This window comes from Rhinatrema bivittatum, chromosome 4, assembly GCF_901001135.1.
Source record: "Rhinatrema bivittatum chromosome 4, aRhiBiv1.1, whole genome shotgun sequence".
Classification (NCBI taxonomy): domain Eukaryota; kingdom Metazoa; phylum Chordata; class Amphibia; order Gymnophiona; family Rhinatrematidae; genus Rhinatrema; species Rhinatrema bivittatum.
Genome location: NC_042618.1, coordinates 251,475,648 through 251,493,073, shown reverse-complemented (window position 1 = coordinate 251,493,073; position 17,426 = coordinate 251,475,648). Strand labels below are relative to the sequence as shown.

General features: G+C 42.6%; 1 protein-coding gene across 1 annotated transcript in view; it reads right to left on the bottom strand.

Moving 5' to 3' along the window:
- The window catches only part of FGD4 (FYVE, RhoGEF and PH domain containing 4), a 494,296-nt gene extending 478,823 nt beyond the window's left edge, over positions 1-15,473 (bottom strand). The window contains 1 exon segment of the mRNA XM_029600028.1: positions 14,912-15,473. Coding sequence (XP_029455888.1) covers positions 14,912-15,071 — 160 coding nt within the window. The 5' untranslated portion in view covers positions 15,072-15,473.
- Positions 15,474-17,426: the final 1,953 nt, after the last annotated feature.

Genomic DNA, 17,426 nt, shown 5'->3' with positions numbered 1-17,426 from the left:
AAAAACTACTGCCGCCTTTTCTGGGTCTGCCTTGCCACATCAGAAAAATTCTAACTTTATAATTTAGGAAAAGTTCAGATCTGTGCCTAAAAAATAATCTTAGTATTCAATCTCTATCGGGCTCAAGCAAAAAAGAGACAATCAAAGCAGCAGGTGAACCCCCTCACTATCCGACTTTTCAAACAGAGCACTAAGACTCAAGTTCCAGTGGTTGCGTAGCAGCTTGTTGTTCCACACCAGCAGTTTCTCTTCTAGAAACAGGCATATAATATACCTTAGAGACAGGAGGTAAAGCTTGTTCCGGAAAGTTTAATAACACTTAAGGATATGCTTAAAAGATATCAGAGGGTTTTCAGGAAAAATTAATAAATCTTAAATTTCTACCCCTCATTAAATTTTCCAAATTCTCCATTTTATTAGTCAGAAGAGTATTTTCCTTAATAGCCAGTTGCAAGGCCTTCACTGAATCCACTTCTCTGGTTTTAGCTTCAACAGATTTCTCAACCACAGATTTAGAGACTTCCAACATGGATACTGTCAGCAAGTTTTGCCACCAAGGGGTTGAACTGGGTAGAAACTATCTGGCCCAAGCTTTCAATAGCCTCCCAAATCAACTCAAGACTAAAATGAGTAGGTCTTACCAAGGCAAAAGATGACAGAGGCACTGGAGCTTCAGTTCTGGGCAGAGAGCGCAAACTTTCACTTCCTCTGTCAAACCAAAACTACCAAGAACCGACAAACCCCGTTGCCTTCCAGAGATGTCAATTTCTGGAGTCACTGGAGGTGCATGTAGACCTCCGGTCTCTGAAAGAGCAGTTAGTACGGCGTCATCGGCCCTCGCCGCTTCACCTCCGGGGGTTGAAGCCCTCACCGCAGCAGGATTCAGTGGGGGAATCCGAATTCCCGGGGACAGCGTGCTAAGTGAATCAGAAGAGAGAGCAAGTAAATCTTTTTCCTGCTCTCCTCCTAGCAATTCTTCTCCCAGTTGAAGTAGCCCTCTCACTACAAGTGTATCCATTGGACTGCGCTGAAAGGGACCAGGGGGGAGCTTCAGTGGTAACTCTCTCCCTGGCACATCTCTTACAGGTAGTATGCAGCATCCCAAAGAAAGAAAATCAAACAAGAAGACTCCAATACAAGTAAAGCGTTATGACCCCATCTTGGATTCCAAAATTCTTATTGGTTTTAATTATTGGGTGTTATCTGATGTGTCTGCTGTTTTAAAATATTTTATTGGTTTTTGGAAAATTTTAAAAGTCTTATAAGAGTTTAATTATTGGATGTTCAGCTGTTTTGAAATATTTATTCTTTTTATTAGTATGGTTTCACTATTGCTGATTTATATTTCTTGATTTTGTGATGTTTTATGAGGAATGATAATGCTTCTCTTTTTCCAGTTGCACTGTACAGAGGATCTATCTTGTTGCGGTTTCCAATTCAGTTTTTTGTCTGCAAATTTCTATTTATACTTGGTCTTTTTGTTATGTATAGTTTTACTATATTTTAACTGTAGCTCAGTTTATCCAAGACTTTCTGAGAGTAGAGCGCACACCCAACATCTGATAAAATAGGCTTAATGCAATATGGGATCCAAGTGTCTCTATTTTTTATTTTGCATGCTTTCTGGTTGGCACCACTGCACTGCATGTATATATAAATATACATGCTTTTACCTCATAAGACTGTACTTTGAATGTTCTTTTTAACATAAAACCAGTTATAAATGCATAATTTTTAATTGTGTGTGGGGAGGGAGGGAATGGGGTAGAAGGCTGTAGGGTTTACCTATGACGCCTAATACCCTTGGCGCCAGCCCTGGATCCATGTGGGAAAACAGGATTCTGGAGCAGTACTGCTTTGGGTCCTGTGGCTCTCTCCAATCTCAGCTTCATTTTAAGCCCTGAAGGAACAGACATATGTCTAGTCTCCCCACCCCTCCCCTGGAGTAGGTAGAGGCTGCAGAGCCTGGGGAAACATAAAAGCAGCAGGCTCTCAGTCAGTCAATGGGAATGTGCTGGAATGGTGACAGGGGCACAGAGAAGTGGAGGCAAGCTACAGTCACAAAAAGGGATGGGGTGAGCCAAGAGGGAAGTGTCTGTGTAGTGTTGGGAAGGCTTCTATAGGCTGTTCTTTCCTTTTGAACGGGTTAGCTAGCTGTGGAACCAGCGAGTCTCCTGGAGTGAGGGTGCCAAGAAGGCTAGGGGTGGGAATGAGAAATGGAGAGGGCTGCTGCAGGCTAGGAAAGGGCTGACAGCAAGCAAAAACGTTTTACATAATGTTGTTGCAGTACTGGAGCAGGGGCACTCACTGCGTGAGCATATGAGCAGCAGCACAATAATGGAATGTGTCTCTCTTTCTCCTTGATACAGAAAGACACCCATACACACTCTATGATACACTCATACACTGAGAGCAAGTGTGTGTGTGTGTGTGTGTGTGTGTGTGTGTCTTCGTGACAAAGAGAAAGACACCCAGACACACCCTCTCTCAGACACAAAGGGGTAGATTTTCAAATAGCGCGCATAGGCGTACTTTTGTTGGCGCTCCAGGCGCAAACAAAAGTACGCTGGATTTTAGTAGATACGCGCGGAGCCGCGCGTATCCGCTAAAATCCGGGATCGGCGCGCGCAAGGCTATCGATTTTGTATAGCCGGCGCGCGCCGAGCCGCGCAGCCTACCCCCGTTCCCTCGGAGGCCGCTCCGAAATCGGAGCGGCCTCCGAGGGAATCCTCTAACCCCTCCCCTCCCCCTCCCTTCCTCTACCTAACCCACCCGCCCGGCCCTGTCTAAACCCCATCCTTACCGTTGTCGGGGGATTTACGCCTCCCGGAGGGAGAAGTAAATCCCCGCGCGCCAGCGGGCCTCCTGCGCGCCGGGACGCGACCTGGGGGCGGGTACGGAGGGCGCGGCCATGCCCCCGGACTGCCCCGGACCGTAGCCACGCCCCCGTACCCGCCCCCAAAACGCTGCCGACACACCCCCTAAACGCCGCGACGACCGGGCCCGCCCCCGACACGCCCCCCTCGGAGAACCCCGGGACTTACGCGAGTCCCGGGGCTCTGCGCGCGCCGGTAGGCCTATGTAAAATAGGCTCACCGGCACGCAGGGCCCTGCTCGCCTAAATCCGCCTGGTTTTGGGCGGATTTAGGCGAGCAGGGCTCTGAAAATCCGCCCCAAAGTGGGTATCTGAAAGAGTATGTGTGGGTGTTTGTGCCTGAGAGACTGTGTGTGTCTGACACTGGCTAGTAGTGTGGCTATCACATTACTTGGCAACTGGTTCAAGAGCTGATTGGTTGGCAAGAGACTAATACCAGACCATGGATCCCAGATATATAAGAGAGATGTAACTAGACTTGGGGTCAGATGGCAACCAATTACATGTGTGGAAGAGGATCCACAGCTCTGTTTGCTCCCCCTTGCCCTAGCGTTTGTTCTACTTCTTAGTTATTTAGAAAAATGTGAAATTTATGTTGCAGGTTTTATGACTCAGTTCTGCCAGACTCCTGGTCACATGATATACCTCTGAAGATCAGTTTGGTGTGCTTTTGGGAACTGTTGCGAAATATCCTGCAGGGAAAGCGCACAAGGGAGTCAGACAGATACCTTGTGGGCCAGTTTTGAGAAAATCCCCTGGGTTGATATTTTCCTGCAATCCGCCCCGGGCTCAGACAAGTAGAATGACAGATATCCAAAAAGGATTGTCAGTGGCTAAAAAGCTTAAGAGCACATTTAGCCACAATTTAAAAATAAAATGTTCCTGTAGCATAACATAGGGAAAAAATTGTGCGCTTAGATGGGGGATTTCAAAAATGTACACAGGAGGCCAGCATGCATAATTTACACCATCATTTAGTATGGTATAAATGTACATGTGTACTAATAGCAACATAAGCTGAGATTCAAACACAATGTTCACAGGTGCCTTTTGTATGAAAAACTGTTAGATTTGTGCTAGCTAAAAAAATAGGCAAAAAATACCAGTTTAGGTGCCCTACTGAAAGTTTACCCCATTATGTGAACACTGAAAGATTAAAAAAAAAAAAAAGAAAGAAATGTAAAGCAGATCCTACAAGGAAAACAGGCAAGAGCATAAGTACATTAAAAATTAAACTTACCTGTTAATTTCCTAGCCTTTAGAACTGCCAGACCAGTCCAGATGAGTAGATTGTGTCACCCTGCCAGGAGATGGAAACAGGAAAATAAAGTTTAAAGTTGACTTTATTCCCACTATATGAGTCTGGTGCAGACAGTGTCCTATGTCAGACCTAAGATAACCAAAAGCAATTGTTTTGGTTTACAAATCACCACAACCAAACCTGGTGCAGCCAAAAAAACCCCACAACTTTACTCCATGGTCATTAACGCATGAATATTTATTTAAAATATTTTTAGCCAGCTCAATCCAAACGTTCTTGGCAGGTTACAATAAGTACAAACATAAGTTAATAACATGACATCAAATTATTTATGGAGACAATACATAAAATCAAAATAAAACAAACAAATAAAAGATTATAAAACCAAAGTAAAAACTAAAAGATAGCCAGATAACTTTAACCAGCTAACCCTAGGACAGAATGGGCAACAAGGTTTCCCAAAATCAAACTTAGAACCCTTGATTGTCATGGCTTCCCTGGGTGGATTCTGGACTGGTCTGGCAGGACTAAAGAAAAAGAAATTAACAGGTAATTTCAAATTTCACCTTCTTTATTACCAATACCATACTAGTCTAGATGAATGGGATGTACCCAGCTCTACCCAGATCAGTTGGGAGGAAGCACAATAGCTTTCATGACTCCTGTGCCCAATGCTTAGTCTTTCCCTGCCTGCACATCCATGCTGAGGTGCTTAGAGCATGGATGCGCTGCCCTGCCTCTGGAAAAGCAGATTCTGACTCGGCTTACAATGACTCGTACCCTTATCCAGCAACCTTGCTGTCCCTCTTTGACCTACAAAGTCTTGCTGGAGTGAGCCAAAATTATCATCTCCTTGATTCCTTTTGAAATTGATACTTTAAAAACCACTAGCTTTAAAAAAAAGAAGGATACATCAGTGAATCAAAGACCTATCTGAAATTCAGAAGAAACTGGTCACCTACAAACATCTCAGGAGGTGATCAACAACAGACTTAAGGACGACTGACCTGTTCTGGCCAATATTACCAGACATTCTCACTGTCGTAAGTGAGAAAATCCCAATTCCAACAAAAGTGAAACACCGCCCACAGAAGAGGGAGAGTATTGGGCACAGAGATACCCCTTCCTTTAAAATTTGCAACTTCAACAAAAAGATTCAAAGAGATACTATGAGACTCAAAAGGGAGAGAGGCCAGATCCCTTCAATACTAAACTCAGGCTCCAAAACAAGGAAAGTTCCTGCAGTGGAGGGCTTCTATGCCTGACTCCACAGAAGAAAGTAGCCCATCTGAGAATGAAGAGAAAGTTTATGTGACTGTGGCCCTTGTAGCAAGCCAGAGCTGGTCTCTGCCTTCTACAGAAGTTGCAGATTATGGCTTCATCCCAATCTCCTTGGTGAAAGGACAATACTGAAGGAATGGATCTCTCTGAACTCACAGAGGCTCCAAACTATGTACCTGATTCACTAAGGGGTTTTCCCATAGACACAAAAGGGGAGAAAAGCCTTAATGAATCTGGCCCTAAGCTAGGTGATCTACTTTTGCACCACTGAAGCTTGTAACGGACACTAAGAAGCCAACACTTCATAGCTTGAGTCTTTCAATAGTCAAGGCTGCAAAAACAGAATAGAAGGGATCTTCTAAAGAAGAATCCTCTGATGGGGGAAAGTTGAAGTAGAACCCTTGCTTGTACCCTTCAGAATTCAGTCTAGGAAACATCCAGGTTCCCAACAGGAACACATTTATTTATTTATTTATTGGGTTTTTCTAACCCGGTGTTTGGAATTACCATCACATCGGTTTACAGCAAAGTACAGGAATATAATGTTAATAATAAAATAAAAAATATGCAAAGTGAATAAATCATAAGACAATACAATTAATGATAACAATAACATTCAATATACCTAAATTAAGCTACTATTCATTTTACAAAATAAAGAGAGTAGAAAGTTAAGGTAAAATAATGCAGATAAACGAATAAAAATAAATAATAGCAATAAGAACCAAATAAAGAGCATAAAAATCCAATTTTGTCTTAGCACAGTCCATAATCTGTGAATGTGAACAGTAAAGGTGAAAATAAGATTAAAAGAATGAGCTTAGCCTATGCCGTCTTTAAAGGCTTGATTAAATAGCCATGTTTTAAGCATTTTTCTGAAAGATTTGAGATTAGTTTCTAGCCTTAATTCCACTGGAAGCGTGTTCCATAGCTTGGGCCCTGCGAGAGATATTGCTCTGTCTCTGACCGATGTCAGTCTAGCTAAGGACACTGACATCGGTCAGGGTATTGATAGTAGCCCTTAGTAGTACATACAAGAGAACGGATATCCTGGTAGAAGCATGACCAGCATCCAAACCTCCTGGCACCTACTTGTGTATAGCTGCTCCACTTAACCACTAGAAGGGCAAAGGCTGCTTCTGCCAGTCCTTCGACTTCGGTATCTCAAGAGTATTGTCTTAAAATATTTGTCTATATGATAATGCTGCAGGAGAACTCCATCCCAAACCAAATCTGACTCACTTACCAGGGTACCTGAGAGCTACTAGATTCCCTCAGCTTGTTTACATCAGTTAATTCCATTCATTAGGACCTGAAGGGAATAGCTTACTTGAAGCTCCTTCTGTAAAGCTTGTATACTTTGACATTACAAGGGAAGAGCCTCTCTTGTTGCGGGACCACTTCTCTGGAACTCTTTACTGGACCAGATGTATTCCATGCATTAAAAATAAGTAGAAGGAAGGCCAAAGGACTGCTGGCACAGTTAAAAGGTGAGGCGAAAGAGGCTCTTTTAGCCAACAGAACTGCTTTCAAAATTTGGAAAAAAAGAATCCATCTGAAGAAAATAGGAAAAAAGCATAAGCACTGGAAAGTAAAATGTAAGACATTGATAAAGCAAGCAAAAAGAACATTTGAAAAGAAGCTGGCCGTAGATACAAAACTCAAAATCTTTTTAAAATATATCCAAAGCAGGAAGCCTGTGAGGGAGTCAGCTGGACCATTAAATCAGTGGTTCCTAAACTTGTCCTAGGGCACCCCCAGCTAGGCAGGTTTTCAGGAATCCACAATGAATATGCACGAATAAATGTGCATGCAATGGAGGCAAAATATACAAATCTCTCATCTGCATATTCATTGTGGATCTCCTGAAGACATGACTGGCTGTGGGGGTCCCCCGGGACAGGTTTGGGACCCTCTGCATTAGATGATCAAGCGGCTAAAGGGACACTAAAGGAAAATAAGGCCATTGCAGAAAAACTAAATTAATTCATTGCTTCGGTATTTACTAAAATGGATGTCAGGGAGACACCTGTACTGAAAACTGTATTCCATGGTGATGATTCAGAAGAACAAACAAATCATGGTGAAGCTGGAAAATGTAACAAGGCAAATTGACAAACTAAAGAGTAGCAAATCATCGGACCAGATCCTATGTACCCCAGAGTTCAGAAAGAACTAAAAATCTATTACTAGTAATTTGTAACTAGGTACCTTCGTTTTCAGTTATTTTATTTTCCCTGGGAATTTCATGTTTGAACACAAAAGAAATCAGTGGAAAAATGACTTCCATTGATTTTTCTCCTGTGTTTTACATCAAAAGTAATTTTTCCAACTTTTTTTGGTTATAATGTTGAAATTTGCAGGCAAAATAAAATCTGAAAATTAAGGTCCCTGTTTGTAATCTTGCATTAAATCATTCACTATACACAAATTGGAGAGTGGCCAACGTAACCCAATCTTTAAAAAACAGCTCCTAGGGTTGATCCTGAAAATTATAAACCAGCAAGGCTAACTTCAGGGCCAAGAAAAAAAAAGTAGAAATTATTCTAAATAAAATCACAGAGCATATAGAAAAACGTGCCTTAATGGGACACTGGCAGCATGGATTTAAACAAGGGAAATCTTGCTTTACCAGTCTGCTATATTTTTTGAAGGGGTTAATACATTTGTGGATAATGGTGAGCCAGTGGATGTAGTATATTTGGATTTTCAGAAGGCGCTTGACAAAGTGCCCCATGAGAGACCTCTGAGAAAATTAAAAAGTCACTTGATAGAAGGCAATATCCTATCATGGATTACAAACTGGTTAAAAAAAGATAGGAAACAGAATAGGACTAAATAGCCAGCCTTTTTCAGTGCAGTGCCTCACGGATCTGTGCTGGGACCGGTGCTTTTTAATAAATGTATAAATGATCTGGAAAGGGGAACAATGAGTGAAGTAATCAAATTTGCAGATGACACAATTCAAAACAATCTCAGGGCACCTGGATATCAAACGTTCCCAGGTATGCAGAGCAAAACATTTTTTGTATCATTTTTCATTATTGGGCTTTTGTGTCTGCTATTTTGAACTATTTTATTGGTATCTAGAAATTTTTGATATGAGTTTTTAATTATTGGATATGCCATTCATCAGCTGTTTTGAAATAATCTGTTCTTTTTGTTAGTATGGTTTTACTGCTATTGATTTTATATTTCTTGATTTGTTTTATAAGGACTGGTGATGTTTCTTTTTTTCCTTTGTTACACTGCATACAGAGACTCTGGCTTGTTGCGGTTTCCAATTCAGTTTTTGTCTGCATGATTCTGGTTATGCATTTTGGTCTCTTTATTCTTTGTTAGGTGAGGGTCAGCACATGTGATTCAGGTGAGGTTTTCTGCTGGTGTATAGTTTCTGTGTAGGGCTCTATAGTAGTCTGGCTTGTTCCATTGTCCTAATAGGAAGTGTATTGGTGTCTTAAGGCCTGGTGTAATATTTTCAGTATTGCCTTTTCTTAAGCTAAGGCGTTTACTGTTTGAGTACTGGAAATTGGTGCTGTTTTGGTGTGGGATGTTTACTATTTATGCAATTTCTGTTCAGACAGAATATGTATCTTTCCCTTGTGTCATTCTTAACAATAAAAATAATACTGGGCCTTTATTTTTTTATTTCCACCATGAATTATAATGAGCAGTATGTCACATGTGAGTGTGGTCTGTCAGGTGTGACATGATGGGAAAAAGGCTGAGAACCATTGTCCTAGGATACTCCTGTGCTAGAAGCCCTGCTTCAGCTATCATGGATCATAACTTCCCTCCCAAACTTGGCACAAAATAACTAACTATGAAAGAGACTCCAAATCCATTCCCTGCAAGGGTCACCTATTAAAAGCCTCCTTCTAAACCTCCCTAAAGAGAGGTAAAGTAGCTTTGTGACACTGGATTACTGGATCCTGAGCAAGATGTATGTAGGTCTGCATCCAAGATACTACATTCACGTTGGTTTCCCTGAAGCTACTCCTGGGGGAATTCCACACACAAAAACTTAAAATTCTGCAAACTTTATATTGGTCAAAACACAATTTACATGACAGTCTAAGTAATTACATTTTAAATTAATACAGAAAAAAAAGTTACTTAAAGATGCAGAATTTTAAATATTTTGAGAAGAATTTCTCTATTCACTGTAAGAGTGTTCCTTCCACTTGCTCGCCCTACTCTCCTGGCCACTTTGCCCTCTCAAACCCCCAACTCCTCCACCTACCAATATCTCTCACTTCCAACTCTAGGCTCAACCCTTTCTACTCTATAGATACATAGAAATGACGGCAGAAGACGACCAAACGGCCCATCCAGTCTGCCCAGCAAGTTTTGCACTTTTTTTTTCCTCATACTTATCTGTTACTCTTGGCTCTTAGTAACCTTTTGGTTCTATTTCCCTTCCACCCCCACCATTAATGTAGAGAGCAGTGTTGGAACTGCTTCTAAGTGAAATATCTAGCTCACAGGTCAATACAGTAAAGTGCGGCCGTGGTTACCCTGCTTCTAACCCGCTTTCTACTCACCTTTCGGCCGCGTTAGTCCAACCCGCGATAGACTATCCCCTTTAACCCATTCTTACTGCCTCTTTAATTCATCGGGTAACCCCTTCCGCCTGCGGCATGTATATTAGATGTAAACTAACGAATTAGCTATTCCCTCCCATACAGTAACGCGCGCCCCGACTATCGCTTTTTTAACCTGCAGTTTTGCCGTGCGTTTAACCTGCTAATTTATCGCCTACCCCTACCCCTGCGTTAGAGGCAGGGGTAAGGGTAGACGGCAAACTTTCCCCCAAAAGGAAACCTAAAAACCTAAAATCCCCTCCTCCCGAAGCGACTCGACATGTACCAACTTATCTTTTGTTGCTTTTTCAGCCCTTTCAGCCTTCTCTGCCGTCCTCCGGAGGGGGCAGCCGGCGGCGAAAGCAGCTTCCATTGGTCCCCCGTGCAGGTCCCGGTTCTCCTGGCTCTCGATGATGTTCCAGCAGGTACTCCGCGGCGTGGTTCGGGCTCTCGGCTCCAACGGCTAGAGCCAGCGAAGCGCATGACGTTACGGCGCGAGCGAAGCGTACTTTTATTGGCTTGAGCGCCCGTCCATGTGCTTTCATTGGCTTGAGCGCCCGTCAATTTGGGCGCTCAAGCCAATGAAGCACATGAACGGGTGGGTGACGTCACGCCCGCCGTAACGTCATGCGCTTCGCTGGCTCTAGCCGTTGGAGCCGAGAGCCCGAACTGCGCCACGGAGTACCTGCTGGAACATCATCGAGAGCCAGGAGAACCGGGACCTGCGCGGGGGACCAATGGAAGCTGCTTTTGCCGCCGGCTGCCCCCTCCGGAGGACGGCAGAGAAGGCTGAAAGGGCTGAAAAGCAACAAAAGGTAAGCTGGTACATGTCGAGCCGCTTCGGGAGGAGGGGATTTTAGGTTTTCATGGGTTAAAGTTGGGATCCACTTCCTGGTGCCTGTCATTTCAAATGACATTTGAAATGACAGGTACCAGCGCACCCAGGATACTATATAGGCGCTATATTAAGCGCCTATACAGTAAAATGGGTTGCGCGGGCCTAACGCTTCACAGACGCTTCTTGGACACGGCTTGCATTTACAAGCTATTTAAATACAGTATCGAGCGGTAGGTGAGGAGGACTGTGCGTGCGGCAAACGCGGGTGCGCCCGGCACTAACGCAGCTCTTCCTACCGCTCCTTACTGTATCAGCCCGTCAATTAGTTAGGGGTAGTAACCGCTGCAATAAGCAAGCTACACCCATTCTTATTTGTTTACCCAGACTATGTAATTCAGTCCTTGTTGGTTGTTGTCTGTATGTAGATCCACTTTTCTTCATTCTCCCTGCCGTTGAAGCAGAGTTATGCTGGATATGCGTGAAGTATCAGACTTTCTCCCCTGCCATTGAAGCAGAGAGCTATGCTGGATATGCGTGAAGTATCAGTCTTTCTCTCCTCTATCACCATTCCCAGAGTTTGACCCCATTCTCAGTACTTCCCTCACACACATCCCCTCATACAGGGTCCCTCTCTCTTGCATACACACCCTCATAAGCTCCCTTTCTCTCTTACATATACACCCTCACACAGGCTACGTATGACCCTCTCTCATGCATCCCCTCTCACACACACACACAATTCCTTCACACAGGCTAGCACCCTCACATACACAGGATCCCTTTTTCATACACACGAGCTCCCAATCTCTCACACACATACACACTCCTCCACAATCTCCTCATATAGGCTCCCTCTCTCTGGCACTCACACTCAAGCACCCCCCCCCCCACACACACACACACTCTCTCTCGCCTCCCCCTCTCCCTCACACCCCTCCCTCCTCTTCCCTTTCCATTTCTCACACCCCCTCCCCACACACCTTCACTCTCACCAGGGCCTTAATCTTTGGCACGAACGGCGCCTCCTCTGACATTTTCTGCGCAGAATTTGGTAGTTCTGCACGGGGGAGGGGGGGGAAATTCTGCACACATTCTGTACTCCGCAGTAGCACAGCATTCCCCCAGGACTACCTGGAGCCCAGGAGTTGCAGAACAGGCCCTGCTCAGGGTAAACATAAAAATGGGAAATCTGGACATTGGAAGTAAGGTCTTGAGCCTCTGATATTAAAGACCATAAGGCCACTTTCTTCTTTGGATATGAAAGGGACTTCCTATATCCAGAGTCAGGGAAAAAAAAAACTAATTGCTATTCAAGATAATCAGTCAGTCAGTCTAGGAGTGTTACACCTGCATAATCCTGGTTGTGGCTGAATGGCTTTCCTGCTCTGGCTTGGCCCTGAACAGTTAGACATCAAATTAAAGGAGAAATAAGAGTCTCTCCCTCTCATGGGAGCCTTTACTAATCCCCTGATCAGCAGATACCTGGAATCATGATTAGCACAGGGGGAGAGCCTGATAGCTGTCAGTAAGAAATCTAGGATAAACATGTCTGAAAAAATACCTGGTTGTTATCCCTGGAGAAGAGAAGGATCCATGTGGGGAACTACTTAAGAAGAGTTCTACCATTGTGCATGGGGACCAAAAGAAAAGGAGAACTCACAGCCCTTTCTAAGAGACCTGAAATAAATAGTACTATGCTACTGACCTCTTTTCAAGGGAAAGATGGAGCCGCAAAACCTGTTGCTGACTGAACCAGTCTAATACAATCACCCCCAAGGCCTACATAGAGGGAGACTGGGTATCTAAAGAGCATATGAAATTTAATGTGGAAAAGTGCAAAGTTAAGCAAGCATAAATCCAACTACAGATATACAATGCTGGGTATTCACCCAGGAAAAGAATCTTGGATTCCTTGTATACTATTTAGCCATTTTAAATACTGTCGTTCCATATCAAGTTCATAACAGTTTATAAAATTAACATTCATAATTTTAATTTGCATTAAAATCCTCAGCTCAGTATGCAGCGATGTTCAAAAACCAAATAGAATGTTAAGAATGATCCAAAAAGGAATAAAAAATAAAATAGACTTTCATAATGCCTCTGTATTGAACCATGGTGTTTTGGTTGCCCCATCTCAAAAATAAAATAGCAGAATAAGAAAAGGTGCAGAGATGGACAATAAAATGATAAAACAGGATGAGAGGCTATACAGTCTTTATCAAACTAGCTAAATTCAAGTTATTTTACTGAAATGCTTCTGAATGAGTTAATTTAGTGAAAGTACTGAGGACTACAACAGACAGATCCTTTCATGTCAAACTTTTTTCTTAAGGGCATGCATAAAATGTTTTCCCTTGTACGGGCAGGAATAAAATAAAAAGTTGATAATTCACATTAAGATTTCACTACTTGCCTGATCAAGTAAGAAATATTGGCTCATAGAGTTCCTTAGTACACCTATATTTCATATTTTGTATGGTTTAAACTAGTATTTCTTTCGGGCTTGGGGGTTAGATTTAAAGATCTGGCCAAAATATATGGATAAACTGTACAAGCAAAACATTTGGGCAAAAAGGTTAAATTTATGGAGCAGGCTAATGTCTCAAAATTCTCTTTACACAAATTTTTGCTTGCATTGTACTTTGTGGAATAGTTTGTTTTCCTTCCAGATGTTGCAGGGAATTAAGGCTTTGGGCAAATTTAAACAAGCAGGTTGACTTACAGGTTTCTTTGTATTTATTTTACCGTATCCTTAAATCTGAATCTTAGACTCTGTATAGATTTTTGAAACTAGCACAGAACTGGAATAAACAGGCTGCAGTATAGAAACTATTTCAGTCCAGTTCATGGTAAAAGTTCTCAATTTTATATTCCTGGCTAGAATAAAATGGAAAATGTTCAACATATAAAGAGAAAAATACATTTAGATGATGTCTTCAGGCAGGAAATATTATATATATATCCACACACACGATATAAACCAGTTTACATTTCTACTGTGAAAGCACCTAAACAGAAATAATATAAAGAACATCAGGTCCTGTGTCTAGTGTCATATTATTAGGAGAAGAAAAGGAAAAAAAAAACCAAAACTCAATTGAAAGTCCAACACCTAAACAATTTGTTTAGTGAATATTAGGGCTCTACCATATACTTTAGTAGTAAGTTTATGTAATCTTATCTCATCATGCAACACACATACATTGTGGAACTATACTGATAAATCCAGGAATATTTTTGAAAAATGTTGAGTTAATTATAGAATATGCTCAGAAAAATTAAGGACCTTCTTTTTCGGTTATTTTGTTTTTCCTAGAAATGTTTGTTAAAATAAAAACTGAAAACAAAGTGCGACATTTAACAAATAGTCCTCTGCCTCCACCTCCACCCAATATAGTAGGATCTCTACTTGCTAATTGTCCATGACCATAAGTTATGTCTAAAGTTCTAGGACAAGTGGTCTAGGAAAGTCTGAAAACTAAGAACAGTGTGCAGTGCTTGCTAATAGAGCATATATATATATGGATCTTAGTTCATAAACTACCGGTATGCACATCTCCGGTTAACTATGGACTGCTTCCTGGTTGCTTCTCACTCGGCGCCTTTAAAAACTGAGTAAGATTGTTAGAAAGGCTGGGCCCTCCCGCAGCAACTTTCAGCAGTTTACCTAGAAGTTTCTTTATCTTGAAATCTTTGCAAATTTATGTAATACAGGACAATTATCCCTAGCTATATGGTGCTCACGTGAGCTATGGTTGTAATGTATTAGATATTAGTTCTAGCACGTTACACTTTGTCTTGTACACAAACCAAGCCGGGCGGTCAGAAGACTACATCCTTCTTCCTGCGCACCTATGGCAAAAAAAATCATTAACAGATACAAATGTAACTTTGACCTGTACACGTTTTAAGAATTTTCTGTTAAAACATAAATAGGAGACCTGCTTCTAGGAAAAAAACTGGGCTCTGGCAGAATAAGTTTGTATCACTTAAGAGGGAGAAGGCGAAGTTTTCCAACCTTTCCCCTCAGGCGAAGGACGCAAGGAGTAAATAAATCTGAAGTTATTTACCTGCTTCATTTCCACTTTCACCTTTGGCGTCTTCGGCCTTCTTCGCATTATACACGGCCAAGGCTTGGGAGACATTGGTCAAGCAGGGGTTCGACTTCCTCCTGATAGCGACCCTCCTGAAATGCTCCGTCTTCGTGTTCCTGGGGAAAGAGCTGCTCATGGTTTTTGTTTGTTTGTCTGTCTACCCTTTCCTCGCAACCGAGCTCACATTTTCCGCGCTCCACTTTCCACAGGTCTCCACGGTCCACCTCACGGCAGCTGTGACACCGTCGGGGGTGGCAAGCGCCTCTCCCCCCGCCGCCCAAATCCCTTCGTAAGCCCCAACCTCGCTCCCGGCGCGAATGCCGTGACTGGCGCGAGCGCCTCCCCGCTCGTGCTGCTGGGGTGGCTGAGAACAGAGCTGTTTGGAGGACGGGTTCCAAGGAGCTCCAGCGCTTCATATATCAGAGAAACGACGTGCGTGATTCTTTGCACACATCTGAGGAGAGCAGAACAACAGCGGGGAGGCGGGAAGTAGGGCAGGAGCGGGAACTTGGGCATTTCGGTCGGAAAGGGGGGAAAGAATGGAACTTGGCGGGGAACAGCCGTACAAGAAGGGTCTCTGGGAAGAAGGAAGGGCTAAGTTTTGGAAATAGGGTGATGGGCGCGTAACAAGAACTTGGAGGTGGAGGAGAGCGGGGGCACAGACTGATCAGGATTTGGGGGGGGGGGGGTCTGAGAATTGATTAGAGGAGGTGTTAGATGGGCTGGGGAATATGAACCAATATGGGGGTAAGAAAAGTACAGAAAAATAAAGAGGGAGGGGCGTTGGGCAGCAGTGTGAATCACCTGGAGGGAAAGTGAGAGGCATCAGAAGGGGCAAGTCTGTGAAGGTAGGAATGGGTCTGGGGAGGTGGTAAAACAATAGTGATAGGAAGCTGAGTAAGGGGCTGGAAGCAAAAGGAGTGGAGATCAAAGTGGGAAGGCAGAGGAAGGGAAGGAGGTGAGTACAGAGGGTTGAAATGAGGGAATAGGAAGTTGGTGAAAGATTGATGGGGGATAATAGGTAAGGTCGTTTTCAGTTTTAATTTTTTTATGGGAATTTCCATATTGTAACAAAACAAATCAGAGGAAAAAAGACATTGTTATTACACACAGGAGAAAAATTAGTGGAAAAGTCATTTTTCCATGGATTTCTTTTTTGTTTTAACATTGAAATTCCCAAGCAAATTTAAAATAAAAACTAAAAATGAAGGTCTCTAGGAATAGGATACTGGGGAAAGAGTGACAGGGACAGATGGTGCCAGTGCCATGCTACTTCCCACCCCCATGTCAGCTTTGGGAATGTGCATTTTTTTGTATGTCTTTGTATTTTGCTCAGAGTAGGTGGAAATGCATTTTTTCACTTTCTCCAGTGTTGCACTGCTCTTAGGGTGTGGCTTTGCAGGGTTTCCAATTTCAGTTTTTTGCCTGCATTTTTCAGTTTCTAATTTGTGGGCCCATATGTGAGAGTCTGTCTGTGTTCTGGTTGTGTAACCAAGGTAAGAGGTTCTGCTAGCACAGGGCTAGGCAACTCCAGGCTTGAGCTGGAGTGCCACAGAATAATTCTGGTTTTCAGGACATCCCAATGAATAAGCATGAGAGATATTTGCATACAGTAGATGCAGTGCATGTAAATATACTTCATGCATATTCATTGTGGATGTTTTGAAAGCTTAATTGACTGAGGATCCCCACCCCAGGGCAGGTTTGGGAGCCACTGTTTTAAGGCTTGAAGTAATATTTGCAGTGCTGCTTTTTCATAATAGCATTGTTGCTGTTTGAGTTCTGGGAGTTAATAATATTATGGTATGGCAAGTTTGCAACATAGGTTCTGAGTGACTTTTTTTTACAGGGTTTTGTGTTACTTCACAACATGTCTGGCAATGAAAGGTTTTTGTGTTGCTGTTATTGAGATAATACCGGAATTGGAAAATATATATTTTTATTTGTATGGTGAGGGAAATACAGTATACTGGGCCTATTTCAGGGTAATTTCTGTGTATTTATTGTGCCTTGAAGAACTGGAGGTGCCATATTTATATTGAGATTCTGTCCCATCTTGTATAGCACAGATGGCCAACTCCAGTCTTCAAGAACCACAACCAGGCCTGGTTTTCAAGATATTCATAATGAATATGCATGAGATATATTTACATGCAGTGTCTCCATCGTAAACAAATCTATCACATACGTATTCATTGACAATATTCTGAAAATCAATCTTGTTTGTGGCCACCCCTGCTGTATAGATTCCAGACTTCACTCCTATATTCATATAGAAGAATAAGTTAAATGATGTTATCAAATAATTTTAATGGTAGTTTTTACTGTGTGGTTGAAACTGACCAGGAATTTTTAATTGCATAGAATATCCTTGGGACCTTTTCTTACCATGTCCTTTATAGCCAATTTAAAAGCAGGGGATCATGCTACAGAGCAGCGCTTCTCAACCTGTGTGTTGCCAAGCAGCGGCAGGTGTGTTGTGTGCTACCGG